Below are 15,546 nucleotides of genomic sequence, written 5' to 3' on the forward strand. Positions count from 1 at the left end.
GGACTTGCAATATATTTTTATTCACCTGCAGAAATACTACATCAAATTGTATTAGTGCTAGAGCTCGAGGAGGGGAGAAAACTCTGATTTGTGTAGGTTTTGCTTGTGACCGGTGGTCACCCCAACTGGTCTGACCGGTTGGTCTGCTTGTTCAAGTTTCTAAGTATTAGACTGGTTTGACCGGTCAGTGTGCTGACAATCTGTTTTAGTGTTTTAATTTGAAGAATCTGTTGAAATGCTTATTCACGCTCCCTCCGGGCAACATCCGAGTCCTTTCAATCATAATCCGAAGGAACTCTCTACCGGCACACGAACCAAATGGGACCCACGACCATCCTCCTCCTTGCCCCTATGCCATCACCTTTCTCAGCTCCGGCGGAGCCGACATGGCGCCCAAATCCTGTCCTCCTCGCCCCGCCGCCACCAGCTCCGGCACCGCATGCCCCAACCACCTCCACAGGCCACAAGCTGTCCTCCACGTGCTGCGGACGGCCGCTTCCGCTATCCTGCCTACAACCCGCCACCATCGCCAGTCCTCCGCCGCTCAAGGCCCTCCCCCTACAGCAGTGCTCACCAGAGAGCTCTGCCCCTGACAGTCTTAACCTTGAAATTCTCCACCACTGCCAGTCCTTTGCCGCCCAAGACCCTTCCCCTAAGCGGTGCTCACCGGAGAGCGCCGCCCCTGGCAGTCTTAACCCCGAAATCTCAAACCAGAACCCTGAAACTCTGAAGTAGAAACTGCGACGGCGACGGCAACGGCAAGACGGAGGCTGGGTCGCAAAGATCGAAATGAGGTCGGGAAGGTCTCAGGCAATAGATTGACGATTTGTAGCGCAAGCGACACATAGTCGCGGCGACCGTCATGGTCATAGATTTGTTGCTGCTAATCTGCCAGCGCGCGAGCAATGCAACTAGTAGATTGTGCTATTGTATATGTAGAAATTTATCATATATCCACACACATATACTGTGGATGTCATGTCATTGTGCTCGAATTCGGTTCGGAGTCGGCATCGAAATTCTACTATTGTTGATTCGGCTCTGTTGTGCTGGCGACTAGCAGCAGTGATTTTCTCTCTATCAAATCAGCACTAGCCATCAGCCACTAGTGAGTCAGTAGTATTTTTCTCTCATAGCAAATCAGTACTAGTCATCAGCCACAATCGAGGGCTTCTATATATATCTTGTGAAAGATAGATAAGTCATCTATCTTTTAAGTCCATTTAGCCCAATTATCTGAGGCAAAGATGTTCAATATTTTAGTAGAATTAACTCAACATTTTGTTAAACATGTTCAATATTTGACTTTCAAAATATTAAAATTGTAAAGATAAAATGTTGAAATTGGAAATATAAATTTTTGAAAATGCTGAATGAAAATATTGAAGGTTCCTCTGCGAGCTGGTGGTTCTTCTCCGGTGTCGACGGGTACGACGCGCGGCAGCAGCGTGCGGCTTCGTGCCGCAGCAGCTCGCGGCAGCGGCAGCAGCGTGCTGCGCAGCAACACCGCACCGCATGGCAGTGCGTGCCGCAGCAGCAGCACCGCATGGCAGTGCGTGCCGCAGCAGCAGCATGCGTAGCAGCAGTGCGCGGCGAGCAGGCGCAGCATGAGGGCGACGCAGCGACGGCGCAGTGGGCGGCGGCGCACGGTGAGGAAGAGGGCAGGAGGAGAAAAAAATATTAGAGTTGAGAAGATTCAACGAGTGAAATTGTTGACACGAATCTTAAAATTGGAAGATGGGAATGGAAAAATCTTCTGAAAAATGTATAGAATTTTTTGCCACAACCAGCCGAACATGATGGGCTTGGCGATGGCCTTTTGGGCCGGTGCGTGGGCCATCAGCACCTCCGTCCGGCCCGCTCACCTAAACCTTCTTCTTCGTCTTCCACGCCACCGTCGTCGTCTCGTCGATTCCACATACCCTTTCGATTTCGACGGCAATCAGTCCGACGACCTCGCCGTCGCCGCCCGCCCGGCGATGTTCACCAAGCGCCTCTTCCACAAGGCACTACACCACGACCACCACCACCATCAGGTCCCCCCTCTTGGTCTCCGGCGATTCCATTTGACTTTTCTTGATCCAACCAACCAGAATACCTGCCGATTCCCTTGCCTAAAGGAATCTCAGCTCTGGTTGCGGGCACGGAACTGGAATCCATGCTTGTCGTGCCTTCACCTTCTGCTTCTGATTTCTGCTGCGTGTTATGTTGGCTTGGCCCTTGCTGCAGGCAGGGGGAGGAGCACCACCAGCTGCACCTGGGGACGTGCCCCAAATGGACGCGCAGATCGCGCTTCACTACGGGGTGCCCTACACGGCCTCACTACTCGCCTTCGATCCCGTCCAGCGCCTCCTCGCCGTGGGAACGCTGTCAGGCTCGCCTCCAAATCACTATCATCAATCCGCATACCCCCGACCCACCACTTGTCAACTAAACCCACTCGCACAAAACTCATTCTGCATATATAGTCACAGCTACATATGTCCTATGCTTGGTTCATAAAAAAACAACACCGTGCCTTGCACTGTCACTGACATATTTTAGAGCTTCACTAATTTCTGTTTGTAGTATAACAAAGCGAAGAAACTTACATAAGCATGGAAGCAAGCTGTCCATTCAGTTTCTCTTGTTGTATATGTCACGAAGACTTTAATTCACTAACAAAGCTGACATTAACTGTATGGAATGAGATATCTTCGCCAGTGCCATGCTTCAGTATTTTCATCCACGCGAACCCCGTCTCTTCTTGAGTACATGCTCATAGCCTTTCTGCACTTCTAACTGCCAGGGACGGTAGGATAAAAATATTTGGAGGTGATAACATTGAAGGCATTCTTATATCACCAAAGAGTGTGCCGTACAAATTCTTGCAGGTTTGAATCCTAACTATTTCTCTTCCCTGTCAAAGGCAAAGTTATATATATATATATATATATATATATATATATATATATATATATATATATATATATATATATATATATATATATATATATATATATATATGTTACCACGCCTTATCAAACTAGCCATGTTCTTTACTGCTTACATATAACACCCAATACCATGTCCAAGTTGCACCTTTTTCCTTGAAACAACTAATGGTTGCTTCTTTACAGTTTATAATAAACCAGGGGCTTCTGGTTGCAATTTCTAATGAAAATGAAATCCAGGTGAGCTACTGACAGATAAAGTTTTTGATGTATTCAAACTCTTCTTTTTTGTTTTGGGGATCCCTGGAGGTAATATATGTTAACATTGGCTACGTGCTGCCCATATGTTGGTTCATAACTTTCTTCATTACATTTACTTTGATAAAACCTAACAAAAAAAATCCCTCGAGTCCTCGACCAACCTCGGAGGAACTATGTGGCTTTCGTAGAAGAAGAAATAGGCACTTGATTCAAGTTTACAAGTATTGAGTTGCATGCACCGACCAGTTCAACCCAAAAGTTTAAGCTGATGAGGATATTCCAACACTCCCCGCATGTGGAGGCTCCTCAGGCCTCAGACGTGGAATAGGAGTGAGCAGCAATTATTTTATTTAATTGCGCTAACCAGGATTCGAACTCGAGACCTCTGGCTTTGATACCATATTGAGTTGCATGCACCGTAAGCTGATGGGGAGAGGTGGGCAATTCACTTATATTCTAACAACAAGGATTCGCATATAGCCTTCCACCAACTGTACTATGCTTATTTCCCTGAATACAATCTGTGAACATTCTTGTATAGCCTTGTCATTTTGTAATGCCAAGGACACATCTACTATTAGATTGAAATATCACAGGAATGGATGGTTTAGGAGGAAAATAGTTCATAAGGAAAGTATCTTCCAATATAGTGCTGAATCATGTAAGCTGCAAATACTGTGAAGCCATTTGGCACTTTTCTTTCAATCACCATTCACAACAAAGAAAACTTAACAATTTCTCAAATATTCTGCATAAGAGCATCGCAATCGCAAGAAATTCCTGAGAAAGAAAAAGTATATTTCCCTACTATATAGTGTAACACCTATATTTGAAGAGAAATTTTACAATGGTTGAAACAAATGAGGATTGTCCATCAGGCTGAAATCGATGGTTGAGACATAACAGCTACCAAGAATTACCTAGAAAAAGGTACCAATCGGTACCAAAATAGGTGGGACCCATACCAAAATAGGAAAGGTACCTCCCGGTACCATCCGATACCTTTCCAACCACAGTAACACACCCCATATCTGAATTCTCCTTTACTTCTTGTGCTATTTATCCAAGAAGAGTGTCAGCTGTTCTCTAGCCCTGAAATAGAAAAGGTACATTTCTCTACTACCGTTGTATATGATACATGCCTGTCCTGTAGGTATGGAATCTTGAGTTCAGGCAACTGTTTTATTCATCCCAGTGGGATGTCAACATTACTGCTTTTGCAGCCATAGAGGGGTCCTTTCTGATGTAAGCTATCGATACGGCTACTCAGTTTTTCCACATTCTAAAATTTACTTAGTTTGGCTTTGCTATATCTGTTTGCTGAAATTCATAACCCTTCTTTTGTATTGAAAATTTGCCCTAAGGTACCTTGGAGATGAGAATGGTCTTCTTTCTGTATTGAAGTATGAGGTAGATGATGGGAAGCTTCAAAGAATGCCATATAATGTTCCTATCCAGTCCTTAGCCGGTACACGTGTCTTCCTCACCAGATGTGAACTACAAAGAATGTTTCTTTCTTCCAATTGCCTCTATTGATGTACAAAATCTCCTTTCCATGTTTGCTGCATGACATGGTGGACAAACTCTAACTCTGAGCAAAGATGATTATAGTCTGTTACTCCGAATTTTCAACACTCCATACAAATATATGATGTTAGGCGCAACTGCATAAGAAAATTACTTGAGTCAGTACAAATTTTGATGAAATTGAGTGCGACCATTAATGTTCATAACATACAGCAATTTTCTCATTTTCTGCAATTCATTTGTTTGGAATAAAAGCACGTTTTGTCCTGCACAATTTAAATACTGATTACCCATGGAGATTCAAAGTTAATATTCCTTGGTCCATTGTTTCCCCCAATCCCCCCACAGAAAGAGCTGGCATTTCCTTACAGGATCCTCAACCTATTGTTGGAATACTGATCCAACCTGACACTTTTGGGACAAGGTGAGTTCTTCATTTTATGAAACCTGTGGAACTTTGGTTAATAACTATCAGTCACTAGACTATCTGGATGTGCAGACATGGTATTATTGTCGGCTCCCCACTTTTACTTTGAAAACAGTTATGTGATCTATCACAAGTCCTGGAATACCATAAAAGGAGTTTTTTATGCAAGAAAGTTTGAAAGAAGAACAATAGCTTTGTGACACCCCATTATTCTTATTTTGAGGCAGATCTATTTTGTGAACCTAGAACACTTGAGAATAACTGCTGTAAATGTTGCAGGGTGCTAATTGCGTATGAGAAAGGATTGCTGGTTCTTTGGGATGTATCTGATAACAATGCAGTTTCAGTTAGAGGCTATGGGGATTTACACGTGAAGGGTCAAATCACTGGTGCACGGAGTGATGCTGATGAAGATCAATCGAACGATGCTATTGATGACAGTGAAGAAGAAAGAGAAATTTGCTCTCTTTGTTGGGCATCAAGAGGGGGCTCAATTGTTGCTGTTGGCTATATAACAGGAGACATACTTCTATGGGATATGAATACAGGACCCCCCAGGCAAGTCAAGCAAATGGATGTTTCATCTAATGTTGTTAAGCTGCAGCTGGCTTCAGGGAGTCGTAGGCTTCCTGTCATTGTATTGCATTGGTCTGCTGGGTCATCAATTCATTGTAATAAAGGAGGGCATCTTTTTGTATATGGTGGTGATGATATGGGATCTGAAGAAGTTCTCACGGTTTGCTTCTTGTTTCTTTCTCATTGTTATGATTTTCCTTTTCTTTTGCCTGCCATCTTAAAAGGCATTGCTGATCAGTGATCACAATTGATGCCTTCACGGGTGAACTCAATTATACCTTTTTGCTTATTTACAAATTTGGTGAAGTGAATTCCTAGCTCAGTGAACACCAATTACTGTCACCTGGTTGTGAGACGTGTTTAGTGTAGACACACAGCACTAGTTTGGCATGGCGGGTTTCCTGCCAGTATAAAGAACTGTTTTCCAGGCAGAACCCATTTTTTAGATCTGAACAATTCTGAACACTCCTTTTGGGTTCAGGTCTCAGCAGCCATATCTATTTTTCATCTAAAATAGTGTATTCATACCTATCAGGATGACTATCCTGAACTTGGAAAAACATAGTTTGTTTTAAAAATGTTTTCCCAAACCTCACACTGGAGAAAACTAGACCTTCATCAATGACAAAAATGCTCATTTTCTTGCAGATTCTTAGTCTGGAGTCGACTGCTGGATTAGAATCAGTAAGATGCATGTCAAGGATGGACCTCAAACTTGACGGATCCTTTGCTGATATGATTCTTATTCCTGATACTGGGGTTCTTGATAAAAGCAGAACTTCTGCACTTTTCATTTTGACAAATCCTGGACAACTGAATTTTTATGCTGATGGGTCTCTATTTTCTGTGCAAAATACAAAAGAGGGAAATGCTCTGCCTGAAGCACGAAAATCTCCAGTTGCCATTCCTACCATTGATCCCAACATAACAGTCACGAATCTTTGTTCACTAACTGGTAGAGAACTTTCAAATATTTCACTGAAGGTGCATTCTGCTTGGATGTGGATATTTTACTCTATCAAGACAGCATCATTCATTACTTACTTAAGACCATTTTTTCTGTAGAAATTTTGTGCTAGGCAGAATGCTGGACCTTTCATATTAGGGAACATGAAATGGCCTTTGACTGGTGGGGTTCCAAGTGAGATGTCACTGAACGAGGATCATGCTGTTGAAAGACTATACATTGCAGGCTATCAAGATGGTTCTGTGAGAATTTGGGATGCAACGTTTCCTGTTCTGATGCCAATGTTTGTCTTGGATGGAAAGGTGAGTCTCATTTATATTTGCATGATTACTTGCGTTATCTTTGGCTTAACATATTAACATAATTCAGTGATAACTATTCTTTACCGTAGGTGGCTGATATTAATTTGAATGGGGCAAATGCTTCTGTATCATCTCTGGCCTTTTGTTCATTAAACATGACTTTGGCTGTTGGAACAACAAGTGGTCTGGTTAGATCTTATTGTCAAATTTGTGGATTAGTTGAAATTGTTGGCCGTTGATACCTTGTTTAATACTCCTTCTATACCTCTTTGTAGGTACGCATCTATAAACTTCGTGAGCACACTGGGGGTTCAAGCTTTCACTTTGTGAGTGAATTGAAGCAAGAAGGTAATCATTTCATGATGCTATATGTGTCATTATGAACCCTGATGACGGGGAACATGCCTAGAAGTTTCAGCTGGTGAAATGACCTATTTAAATGCCCCAGACTCCTTTAAATGCAAGATATGTTTTCCATGTGAAAATGTTGCTGCAATCCTAATTAAGGCAGTGTTATGCCAATTTTACTTCCTTCTGTTATCACCTACAAGATACCTCTCGTGTCTGGTAGTGTTACCAGCAGCAGCCAAAACATGATTCTTTGGCAGATGGGAACAATACATGGGTACTATCACTTACCTGAATGTTTATTGTTGAAACAAAAACTAAATTTATTGGTTATGATTGAGCATTTTTGAGTGGACAAAAAACTCGACCGACCTAGAAGGAACTAGGTGGCATTGTAAATAAGAGGCAATAGGAACTCAAATTCTAGTTGAACAGGACCCAAACCTAAGGGCTCAACTCCCACCAGCTTATCAGGGCACAAAACACCGCTTCTTATCTATTAGCCGCCATGTCCAACATTTCTAAAAAACTACTGTCGTAGGCTAGTAAGGAAACTCACCCTAAGCATTACAAAGTTCTCTATTTCAAATTATGTTTTCATTAAAAACAAATACTCTTTTCGTTTGACTTTTCGACAGTCCATGTTGTTCGTCATGGGAAAGGATTCCATTGTTATGTTGCCTTTTTGGCATCAAATTGCCCAGTGCGATCTCTATTATTTACAGTTTCAGGAGAAGTACTTGCCACAGGCTATCAGAACGGTCAGGTATATTCTACCTATTTTTATAATATATGCTATACTTAAGATTTCTGATATTGTACTGTTTGCTTGAAACTTACAATTACCAACATATATTAGCTAATCATTGTTTTCTGGTTTGTCTTCTTGAAGGTCGCAATGTTTGATCCAAGTCAGCTATCAATTCTATTCACTGTAGATTGTGCATCAGGAACAAACTCCCCTGTTGTTTGCTTGGGCATTTACAGTGTTATGACGTCTGATGCAAAAGCAGATGAGTCAGAGAAAGAGAGTCCTCAGAAAGCAAGGTTACCCAGAGATTGTCTTCTTTCCTTGACAAAGGATGGCCGTGTTACTGTACTTGACTGCACAACGGGTGTGATGATGAATTCACATATCTTAGATCAGAAGCAATCATCTGCAATTTCTATGTATGTCATAGGCAAGTGATTACTATCATCACATTGAGGTGGCACTTACCTTGTATCTCCTTTAGATTGTTGCCTAACTTGGAAGCTTTTGCATCTAGATGGAGCTTCAGATGAGAAGCAAACCCAATTATCAGAAGACACAGTCGGGAGTCTAGGTCAGACAGGAAAAGAAGGCAATGATGTTCACAATAAACAAGCACCAGGAGTTGGAAAGCACCTGAAAAATGCTTCCCACCTTTCACAAAATGGTGGTTCAGATTCACTTCTTATCTGCTGTGAGGATGTTTTGCTTTTGTTATCCCTTGCATCATTGATTCAGGTGTGTATTTAGCTTTACGAACTGCCTTCTGTTAATTTCCAAACTTCCACATCTTACTGGTGGTGTTCCTTTTCCTGTCAGGGAAAAAACAAGCATCTACATAAGCTGAAACTTGCAAAACCTTGTTGCTGGTCAGCAGTTTTGAAGAATATGGATGGCAAAATTTTTGGGTTGATATTGGCTTATCAGACTGGCACTATAGAATTGAGGTAGTTACATTTTTGTCATGTCTTTGCCTTGTCATACAAGATATGGATAATAAGTGCAGCTTTGACATATTGACTTCATGTTATATATATTAGAAAATGTGTCCTGTGTTTACATCTAATTGTATGCTTCGAGGCAGAAAAAAATAGTAGCATATTTGTTTGCTCGCTTGAACCAATAATGATTTAACTGGTAACATTTCATCATCCCTATTTGGTGTTCTGTTATCTCATCTGGCTCGTATTTGTATTACCATGTAGAATCACATGAGAATGTTCAAGGTATTGATAATATTGATTTTTCAATCTAGTCAATATTCTTGAGTTTTAAAAAAGGCAGATTTTCGACTTTCAAGCCACTCCATCGGTTTAATGTACTGGCATATTCTGTGTTAGGGATTGATGAAGTTTGCTCAGACCATGGTAATTTGACTTTATTCTGGGCAGGTCTGTGCCAGATCTGGCTATTATTGCTGAGAGCTCCTTGATGTCGATATTGAGATGGAGTTACAAGGCAGGCATGGATAAATCCATGAGCTCCTCAAATGGACAAATTACTCTGGTACTTTTTATGACTTGCCCTTCTAACTTAATCATGAGGATTTGGTCGGTGGATTTCAGATTTAGTGTAGTGAAGTTCAGATCAGATTTCAGTTTAGTGCCTAATATATGCAGTAGTTTTCGTTTAAATTCTGTATTGCTGCTGTCACATCCATATCGAGCTTATTTCATCCAAACAGAGCAGTTTTTTTTACCGCAAAAAAAAGAGCAGGTTTCTTTTTTGAACAAAACATAGCAGGAATTTTGATACCTAAAATGGGTGTCATGTTTTCTTTGTGGCAAGCATACTTGAAGAGGTGGTTGGCTTTGTTCACCAGTAAAACCTGCAACTTATCAGTTGACTCATTTTCTAAAGGAAACTAGGGGGTGCCCAGACTATTTAGATTTCATATATATTCAGATTTTACTGAAAAATCCTCATTTTCCTAACATATGCTCCACCCCAGGTAAGTGGATCTGAATTTGCAATCATCTCTCTCATGGCCTCAGAGAATGACTTCAGGTACTTCACATTTCTTGCATGTCATTGTTGTACTAGGATGCTATTCAGATTGAGAAGCAATAGATTTGACTGCTGACCCTTTGGTAATAGGATTCCAGAATCTCTGCCGTGCCTTCATGACAAAGTTCTTGCAGCAGCTGCGGAAGCAGCTATTAGTTTCTCAACTGAGCAGAGAAGGAAGCAGGTATCCAATTTCTTTTCTGATATCTTTTACTGATGTGACACCACTGTACATTTTGGCTTCACATGGACACATTGCGGCGCAGAATCCAGCAGCAGGGATCCTTGGTGGCATCATTAAAGGAATGAAAGGCAAGGCTGAAGAAAGTGCAAAAATGAGAGAGAGCTTCACTGTGCAAACCCCCGGCGAATATTTGGAGTCATTTTTCTTGAAAGATTCATTTGTTGAACCACCAATACCAAATCTTGATGACCCGATAGAAGAACTGTCAATCGGTTCTCTTTCTCATTCCTTATATGTATCTTAAAGCAAGAAGTATTCCCTGTTAAATTGAGAGTATTCGATGCAGATGACATAGAGATTGATGACGAAGTACCTTCCCCGGCACCAGCATCATCCTCTACATCCCACAGGAACAATAGAACAACAGGTCAGAATAATAATAGCGCATTTTTTTTTTGTTTCCATTACTGGAGGTTATAGTTGTTTAAACTCTGTATGTTTGTGTTGGTACAGAGGAGGAGAGAGAGAAGCTATTTGAAGGGTCAAGCCATGTTGGTGAACCAAGAATGAGAACTCCACAGGAAATTCTAACGAAATATAAATTTGGCGGGGTAATTAATATCATGAACATTGCAATTGGTCATGGTTTTGCTGTGCATGGGCGCTAAATGTAGGTCCACTGCAGGACGCGGCAGCAGCAGCTGCTCATGCCAAGGATAAGCTGATGCAGCGGCAGGAGAAACTGGAGGTGAAATAGTTCGATTTCATGCTTCCGTTTCTATTATTGTTTCTTTGCAGACCTTATTCAGAGTAATATGAAGCTGTATTGTTTTTACAGAGAATAAGCCAACAAACTGCAGAGCTTCAGAGTGGAGCTGAAAACTTTGCTTCCCTGGCGCAGGAGCTTGCGAAAACCATGGAGAACAAGAAGTGGTGGAAGCTATAATCCAACAAAGAGATGTTTTGTGTGTACATCATTGGACGATCACATTCATTGTTGAACTTGCACGAGGTCAGTCCGGTGCTGTGTACATTAGTATCATCATTTGTTTGCTACCTGTGGAGGTGCTTGCTTACCTCTTGGCAGCCGGTATTGCATAGGTTTCATTGTAATTATTCGGTAGCTAGCTTAGGCACGTCGTGCCATGTTGTAATTATACTAATACCAGCATCAGCAGCACGCAAATCTTATGTTGTATACTGCACTAAGCAAATGGTCGTTGTTTTCTTGTTACTGTTGTGAAGATAAAAGAGACAGTGAAGGAAATTACTGCTGTTGCCACCATCCAAACATGCCTTAAGGACAATGCAACAACTGTATAAGAACATGCTTACTCTGCGTGTAACAGGGACCGCAACATACCAACATTGCTCGTGTTGTCTAGAAGACCTACTGTTGACACGTCGATGGTTGCTCGACAGATCCACCATGCATTGGGCACATACTTACGCCGGGGGGGGCGATGTAGGATGTAGTTGATTCTTTGAGGGTACAATCATCATGTATCTGAAACCATCTTTTTTTAGAAGGGACAATGCTTTACGGGTACAACCATCTGTATCTCAAACCATTTTTTTAAAAAGGGACAACCCAACATTTATAGGTGAATGTCTACGACCACAAACGTAGAAGCTTACATAAACCTCCAATCGAGAAACACAAAAGACAAAAAAAAAGAAGACATAAAAAAGAAAACAAAAGACTAAGCTTTGAACTTCTTCTACGTCCTTCTTTCAACTTGGCTTTGGTCCTTATGTTTACAAGAATCCCGCATCACCTGTCTTCTTAGAAACTCTTGATGTAAGGATTATCGACGTTCCTACGCCTTCTGGTCACCTTGTGATCTAGAAAACACACTGAGTCGATCTCTACCACGCCAATAGATCAAACGTCGCCATTGCTCAAAGCCGACTGTGGTGTCGCAAATAAGGACTCCAAGATGACGCCTCAAGAGGAGAGCAACATTACGATGCTGCCACCGCCCGAACTAGTGAGTCGGTTCTTTGGTTTCACCTGGATATGCCCTTGCAAAAAATTTGATACTTGCAGCCATGCAATGAGCACAAGCAAAAGAAGGCTCATTTTGTGATTTACCCTGTTCTGGACTAGTTGTGTTTATGTATTAACTCGTGCGGAGCTGTATGTGAACATGTATGTCATGCAATCCAAGTATCTGAACCTACTATATGTGAACTCACATGTTGAACTTATTAGAGATCTTAACTTTCTATGTTGAACCTACTGAATGTGAAACTATTAGATTGTTGTGCATGATGATATCTCTAATGTGTTCAAAATCTGGAGAATTTGATTCAAAATATCCTAGTGTTACCAACATCATACATGTTAAATATGATTTGTACATGGGCTCAGATTATCTGCTGTATGTGAGATGTCAATATATGTTGTTTGTGCCAGGGGTATTCCCTTGATCTTTTCATACCCATTTAACTGAGAGATAATGGAGAGATAACGACAGGGCAGGAAGGGATGAAAAAAAAACAGGACCATAGAAGGGAGTCTAAATTTTTTAGGACCATAGAAAGGATTGACATTTATTTTAGGGCCACATAGGGAATTTGCCCTAAACACTCTGATTTCATTGTATATGCTGTTTCCCACTGGAGTTTCCAATGTGAAACAGCATCGCAGCGTGCTCTAGCCAGTTTTCCAAAAAAAAAAAGAATAAAGAAAAAGAAAACAAGGGTACGTATAGAAAGGTTGATGGATAACACCAATACAATAACAATGTTGCTAGATAAAACCAACGTGTCTAACATCTTCCATCAATGCGGCTGACAACAAGTATCATTAAGCTCATTATTCTCAATCTCAATGAAAGAAAGTGCAGAAAGAAATCTAATGCCACCGGGAACCACTCTGTAGTCTGCTGAGACAAATAGCTCCTGCAGACAGAAACAGCACTTGAGCACTAGGCATCCATGTGTTAACCATACCACAATCCATGGATGGATACGTCCATCTCATCAAGTACACTCCAGGATAAACAGTAGAATACAATTCTGGCCATGAGTGTGAGACATGACTTATCAGACTTTTTTTAATGGAATGGCGACTTATCAAACTTTTAAGCGTAATTAATTGCCAAACTGTAACATACACTTGTTCAATCATTCAGGGACAAAATCTTCTTTTTGTGAGAGATTATTGCCGTCGCCTACTATCTTTACCTTTCCCTGAATACAACCAGATCGAATATAATAGCTTGGAAAAACTTCTAATAAATGGACGATGCACCATTGCCTTTACTATTTGATAGATCTCAGGGGGTCAGGACATTAACACATTCTTAGCATGTAACATTGCAAGAAAGCAATGCCAACCTTCAACTACTGCTGTCCTCAGATATACTTTGCAAATACAAGTGATAGGCACATGCATATCAGGCTCACTACCTGCGTCTTAGATCTCTCTGCAAAAGGAAGAAAAAGCAACTGTAAGTTGGAGACATGGGATTTTTCCTGACAAATCACGTGCTACTGTTTGAAGGTACTGGGTTCACTTAAATATGCTGTCCAGATAAGAAATATTTGGGTATACATGAAGCACTGAATCATTCTGTCTCAAACTGCTACCTATTAATCTAGTGCACCGATCCTTCTGTGCGCATCATCTTAGATTCTTAAAGAGTACATATTGATGGAGAAAACTACTTCCTAGAAGCCACGAGCAAGCAGAAACTAAATCTAAAAGTAAAGACTTACTCTTGGACCACGGTCTGTAACTGGTGTTGGCCTGCTCCCTGTAGTATCTGCTTGCTGAATCATCTGTGGACTATCGTGCTTATAGAATGCCTGCAAAGTTCTCACCATGAAAGGCCGGACAATGTTCACTTCCATTGCAGACAGATTTTTGAGCTGTGAAAACAGAAACAAGATGCGTAAGGCATAGTTGGTGCCTGAGCAATGAAGCAGGCAGTTAAGCTAGTATGAAAGACAGATACAATGGAAATGCAAATTACATCCAATCACAATAATAACTTTAACAGAATCTGAGGAACTAAGAAAGTCAGTTGATTTAGCTCCTGAAATCCGGAAGCAGGGAAAGTTACCTTCACAGCATGAGTGCGTCCAGATATTGTCTCTAATCCAGTCTCAACCTTGTGGAATCTGACATCTCTGATGTCCTCAACTAAAGATCTCACCTGCATCATGATCACAACTAGGAGTAAGCAATTTTTCAATACGATTGGGAATTGCTGGACACAAGAAACAAATTTGTAAACTCACCAAGTATGCATCTGAGATGTCATCACGTGCACTTGAGGAGAAAAATGAGAGCGAGTTAGGTTTAAGTTAACAATGTGCTAGCATCAAAGGAACGGGGTGAGGCAGCGGCTTACTGATCAAACAGCAGCTTAGAAATTTCAATATAGTGGAATGGTAATGGCTGGAATTCTCGAGAGGACTCTCTTTCTGCTTCCAGTACCTGTGTCAAACGGTCTAGCACCGGGTAGATACAGGGATAAAACACAAGGCAGCCACACATGAAATGAGTAACCAATACAGTTTATACAACCAAGGAATACTTTCGCAAGGAGCCGGGGCAAAACAAGATAGCACGCAAAGCACTGACCAACAGTCATCCAGTCCGGGGTGCGGATGGTGCACTTGCCACGCTTCTTGAGCGCGACAGCGAGCCAGAGCGGCACCTTGGCCGGGATTTGCGGGTAGAAGGGCCCGAAGTCCCCCTACACGGCAGCGGCAGTGTGAGATGCTGCATGTAAAAGGAAAGGGAAATGGGGGATGGAAATGGGTGGTGGACGGAGACGCACGCTTATCATGTTGAGGGCGTCCATGCGGATGTTGGGGACGATGTCGACGATCTCATCCTCCGCCACGAACTCCACCTGCACGGATTGAAGGAATTGGGCATTCCTTCCCCTTTGGCGATAGGCGGTACTAGGTGGAAGGGGTTAGTTACCTCGGAGGGCGAGAAGATGGAGAGGTGCGGGTCGGACTGCCCGGCCATGAAGGGCGGGACGGCGACGGCCGGTGATGGGACTGGGAGTAGCGGAGGCGGCGGGCGGCGGCGTCGAGTCCCTCCCGAGAGCTGCTGCTGCTGCTGCTGCTGCTGCTGGGTGGGGGGCGGCGGCAGCCAGCCTGGAATGAGTTTTTTTTTTGTGAAAAAAAATAGACCAGACGGCCACTTGGGCCGGCAGCCCAGCCCGAGGCCAGAAAAGCCCACCAACAACAGCCGCAGCTGCTGCTTCTTCCATCAAGGCAGACGGCGGTGGGTGCT

At 42.3% G+C, this 15,546-nt stretch overlaps 2 protein-coding genes across 2 annotated transcripts; one reads left to right on the forward strand and one right to left on the reverse strand.

Annotated features, from left to right (window-relative positions):
• The first annotated feature begins 1,913 nt into the window (after window positions 1–1,913).
• Window positions 1,914–11,559, forward strand: LOC120694936. The gene is made up of 24 exons (XM_039978269.1): window positions 1,914–2,036; window positions 2,230–2,369; window positions 2,789–2,873; window positions 3,120–3,173; window positions 4,348–4,439; window positions 4,559–4,662; window positions 5,070–5,145; window positions 5,428–5,884; window positions 6,373–6,708; window positions 6,790–6,993; window positions 7,083–7,181; window positions 7,269–7,341; window positions 7,980–8,107; window positions 8,234–8,522; window positions 8,610–8,830; window positions 8,912–9,039; window positions 9,484–9,598; window positions 10,044–10,099; window positions 10,190–10,283; window positions 10,366–10,555; window positions 10,630–10,710; window positions 10,797–10,894; window positions 10,969–11,031; window positions 11,122–11,559. The coding sequence occupies exons 1-24, from the start codon at window positions 1,980–1,982 to the stop codon at window positions 11,227–11,229; spliced, it is 3,348 nt and encodes a 1,115-aa protein (XP_039834203.1). The 5' UTR covers window positions 1,914–1,979; the 3' UTR covers window positions 11,230–11,559.
• Window positions 11,560–13,327: 1,768 nt separating this feature from the next.
• Window positions 13,328–15,393, reverse strand: LOC120694939 (DNA replication complex GINS protein PSF2-like). The gene is made up of 8 exons (XM_039978273.1): window positions 15,229–15,393; window positions 15,080–15,154; window positions 14,881–14,995; window positions 14,648–14,747; window positions 14,535–14,565; window positions 14,357–14,449; window positions 14,010–14,162; window positions 13,328–13,717 (listed from the first exon to the last, which is right to left on the reverse strand). The coding sequence occupies exons 1-8, from the start codon at window positions 15,274–15,276 to the stop codon at window positions 13,697–13,699; spliced, it is 636 nt and encodes a 211-aa protein (XP_039834207.1). The 5' UTR covers window positions 15,277–15,393; the 3' UTR covers window positions 13,328–13,696.
• Between the last annotated feature and the right edge of the window lie 153 nt (window positions 15,394–15,546).

Source organism: Panicum virgatum, chromosome 2K (assembly GCF_016808335.1).
Source record: "Panicum virgatum strain AP13 chromosome 2K, P.virgatum_v5, whole genome shotgun sequence".
Classification (NCBI taxonomy): Eukaryota; Viridiplantae; Streptophyta; class Magnoliopsida; order Poales; family Poaceae; genus Panicum; species Panicum virgatum.

Excerpts from the sequence above, each read along its gene's own strand:
- LOC120694936 (XM_039978269.1), top strand. The coding sequence starts at position 1,980 with ATGTTCACCAAGCGCCTCTTCCACAAGGCACTACACCACGACCACCAC. Across the intron at positions 3,174-4,347 it reads CTAATGAAAATGAAATCCAG|GTATGGAATCTTGAGTTCAG; the intron begins GTGAGCTACTGA and ends CCTGTCCTGTAG. Across the intron at positions 5,885-6,372 it reads GATCTGAAGAAGTTCTCACG|ATTCTTAGTCTGGAGTCGAC; the intron begins GTTTGCTTCTTG and ends ATTTTCTTGCAG.
- LOC120694939 (XM_039978273.1), bottom strand. The coding sequence starts at position 15,276 with ATGGCCGGGCAGTCCGACCCGCACCTCTCCATCTTCTCGCCCTCCGAG. Across the intron at positions 15,155-15,228 it reads CCATCTTCTCGCCCTCCGAG|GTGGAGTTCGTGGCGGAGGA; the intron begins GTAACTAACCCC and ends CAATCCGTGCAG. Across the intron at positions 14,566-14,647 it reads TCTAAGCTGCTGTTTGATCA|TGCACGTGATGACATCTCAG; the intron begins GTAAGCCGCTGC and ends TTTCTCCTCAAG.